General features: G+C 57.2%; 1 protein-coding gene across 1 annotated transcript in view; it reads right to left on the bottom strand.

Moving 5' to 3' along the window:
- The window catches only part of SIGLEC1 (sialic acid binding Ig-like lectin 1, sialoadhesin), a 37725-nt gene that overhangs the window by 24610 nt on the left and 10550 nt on the right, over nt 1-2565 (bottom strand). Inside the window, exons 2-3 of the mRNA XM_009884093.1 lie at nt 907-984; nt 15-131 (exon numbers count right to left, since the gene is read on the bottom strand). Coding sequence (XP_009882395.1) covers nt 15-131; nt 907-984 — 195 coding nt within the window. The remainder of the gene's footprint in view (nt 1-14; nt 132-906; nt 985-2565) is intronic.

Raw genomic sequence — 2565 nt, 5'->3', positions numbered from 1 at the left:
CACCCAGGCGGCACCGCCGCCTGCGCCGCCCGCCACATTGGCAGGGTAGCTCAGGGTGCAGGGAACCACCACGCAGGAGCCGCTGACGCCCCGCAGGGACTCGGGGTAGGTGACCCCCCACGAACCAAGGGCTGTGTTGGAGGAAGGCAGCGAGAAGGGGAGGGGGGGGAGCAGGGAGTGAACCATGACAGGGTCCACCATGGGCTGCAGCTCCCTGCTCCCCTCCTGGGGCCCACCGGAGCCACCACGCCACGTGTCCTGGGCTGCCTGAACATGCAGGGGGTTGTGGAAGGCAGTGAGGGGCTCAGGGGGAGAGAGGTGGGAAAGGAGAAAGAGGGGGGAGACAAAATGGCCCAGGGGAAAATTTTGAGGTGGAGAAGAGGGAAATGATGGGGAAAAGCTGGATCTGTGGGTGGTGCTTTCGGGCAGTGCAAGAAAACAGCTGGGTTTGAAAAGCAAAGGCCTAAAAAACTAGTAAAAAAAAAAAAGAGTATTTGCCCTCCTGGCTCTCCAAAAGCTTGTTTCCTTGCCCCTCTCTCCGCCTCCTTGTCCCTTCTCTCATGTCCTGGCTGGTCCCCCTGCCACCCCATGCCCACCCCATCCCAGAGCCCAGCCCCATGCATGCTCATTGACGCCTGCCCATCGGGAGCACGGGCAGAGCTGCCATGTGGGCAATGTCCCCAGAGCATCTGCCATGCCATGGCCGGTGGGAGAGCCAGGACCAGCCTCGGGGTCCCCGGAGCCCATCCTGCCCATCCCTCGGGTATCACGGATGGCTCCTGGCAGGGACAGGGCATCAGCGCTCCCGCACCCATCCCTCCTGGAGTAAAACAGGGCAACCAGCCCCTGCAAGGGACCGGACCATGCTGGTGGGGCAGAAGGCAGCATCTCTGGGTGGCACTGTACCTGGAGGGACGAGGCTGGCAAGGAGGACGAGCCACCAGGGCAAGCTCATGGTGGCACCCCGGCCACCGCTGAGGGTCCCTGGGGGCAGAGGCAGGGCAGGCTCACGCCGCGAGGGTGGGAGGTGGCCGGTTTTCGGGATCGGAGTTCGGCAGAGGGGACCCTGACAACAAGAAGAGGTGGCCAAAGGCCTCAAAACGTGTCGCATGTCAACAGGTTATTGACCCACAGAGGATAAATCCTGCTCACAGCAACACCGGCGTCGCTCTGGATGTATGTTCAGGTGGGATGGTTTTAACTAGGGATTTATTAGTTTTTAGTAGGTTTAATGGCTTTTTGCAGCTCTAGACCTAAGGAAACTGACAAAATTATTTTTAAATTTAAAACAATTATTCTGTGATAATCCAGATTATTTTTTTCTGAAATTTCTTTTCATTATCACGAAAAAAAAATTACTTGATTAATTTCAGTTTAGATCGTTATCAAACAACTTAGCGATGTTTCCATATTGAACGAGGCAGCTCTTTACTCCCACAGCCAAACTTTTCCTCCTTCAAACAATGATTTGCTACTTTGCTAACACCTTCTTTTCCAACATATGCTTTGAATTTGCTGGCTGCTAATTTGGTTTAGGGAGGTATTTTAAACTCCAAAGCACTCACGAGAGCTTCACTTCTGCCCAGGATTTTTCCTGGCCAAACCGAAGAGCAAACAAAACCAGCCCTGTGAGGGGTTCCCACCACCCCGACCCTCCCCAGCATGATGGGGCTGGAGGGCTGCCCAGGGGCCGGGGGGAGATGGGGACCACGGAGGGGCCAGAAATAGCCATGGGATCAGTGGTGGCCACTGGGCTTGGGGCAAAGAAGGAAGGAAGCGCTGGCTCAGTGCCGGGGTCTGCTCCCCAGCCCCCCCCTGCCCCGGCTCACACCAACACCAAGTTTCGTTTCTTCTCGTGGTTTCGGTTTCTGGGTGGCATGGACCCTCGGCACAGGATGGGAACCCCAAATCCCCTCCGCCCGCCCGCCCCGTGCTGCGGCTGGGGAACACGGCAGCCCGCGGCGGGGCCCTGGCGCTCGTTAGGTCAATGAAATTAAAATAGATGTTTGCAAAGGTTTCTCGAGAAAAAGATTTGCGCCTGCACAACACATCGGCAGCCCGGGCCGGGCACGCTGCACACATCAGAGCTGCACAGGTTACGTGCTATCAACTAATACTGACTAGGCAAGAATATTTGGGTGTCATCCACTGGAAAACGGGGGAGGGGGAAGGCAAATATCTGGTGATTACTTAGTCTGCTCTGCACCCACAGTCTGGCTCAGCCTGAGCTGCCGCCGGCCCGTCTGCGGGACGGCCAGCAAAATCCCCGCAAGGGCTCCCGTGTGTGTCAGCCAGTGCAAGGGAGATCTCTCACTTCTTCAGGTTTTGGCAAAAATCACTTATTGCCATAAAAACATGGGAACTGGGGCTGAGCACCAAGAGAGGAAACTTCTGTTGTTGGTCCCTCCAGCCTGTTTCGGTGCAGAGAGAATGATGGAGATGAGGAGCACAGGGCAGTCGGGGAGCGTACCCCGGGGACGAGGGGTGGCAGGGAATTCCCTGCTCTTGTCCCCCAGTGCTCCCCACCACCACACGGCTCCCTCGGGCTAGGAAGCCCGCCCCCCC

Source organism: Charadrius vociferus, unplaced genomic scaffold (genome assembly GCF_000708025.1).
Source record: "Charadrius vociferus isolate BGI_N301 unplaced genomic scaffold, ASM70802v2 scaffold544, whole genome shotgun sequence".
Lineage (NCBI taxonomy): Eukaryota > Metazoa > Chordata > Aves > Charadriiformes > Charadriidae > Charadrius > Charadrius vociferus.
The sequence above is the reverse complement of the archived record's forward strand: the minus strand, read 5'-3'. Positions and strand labels throughout refer to the sequence as shown.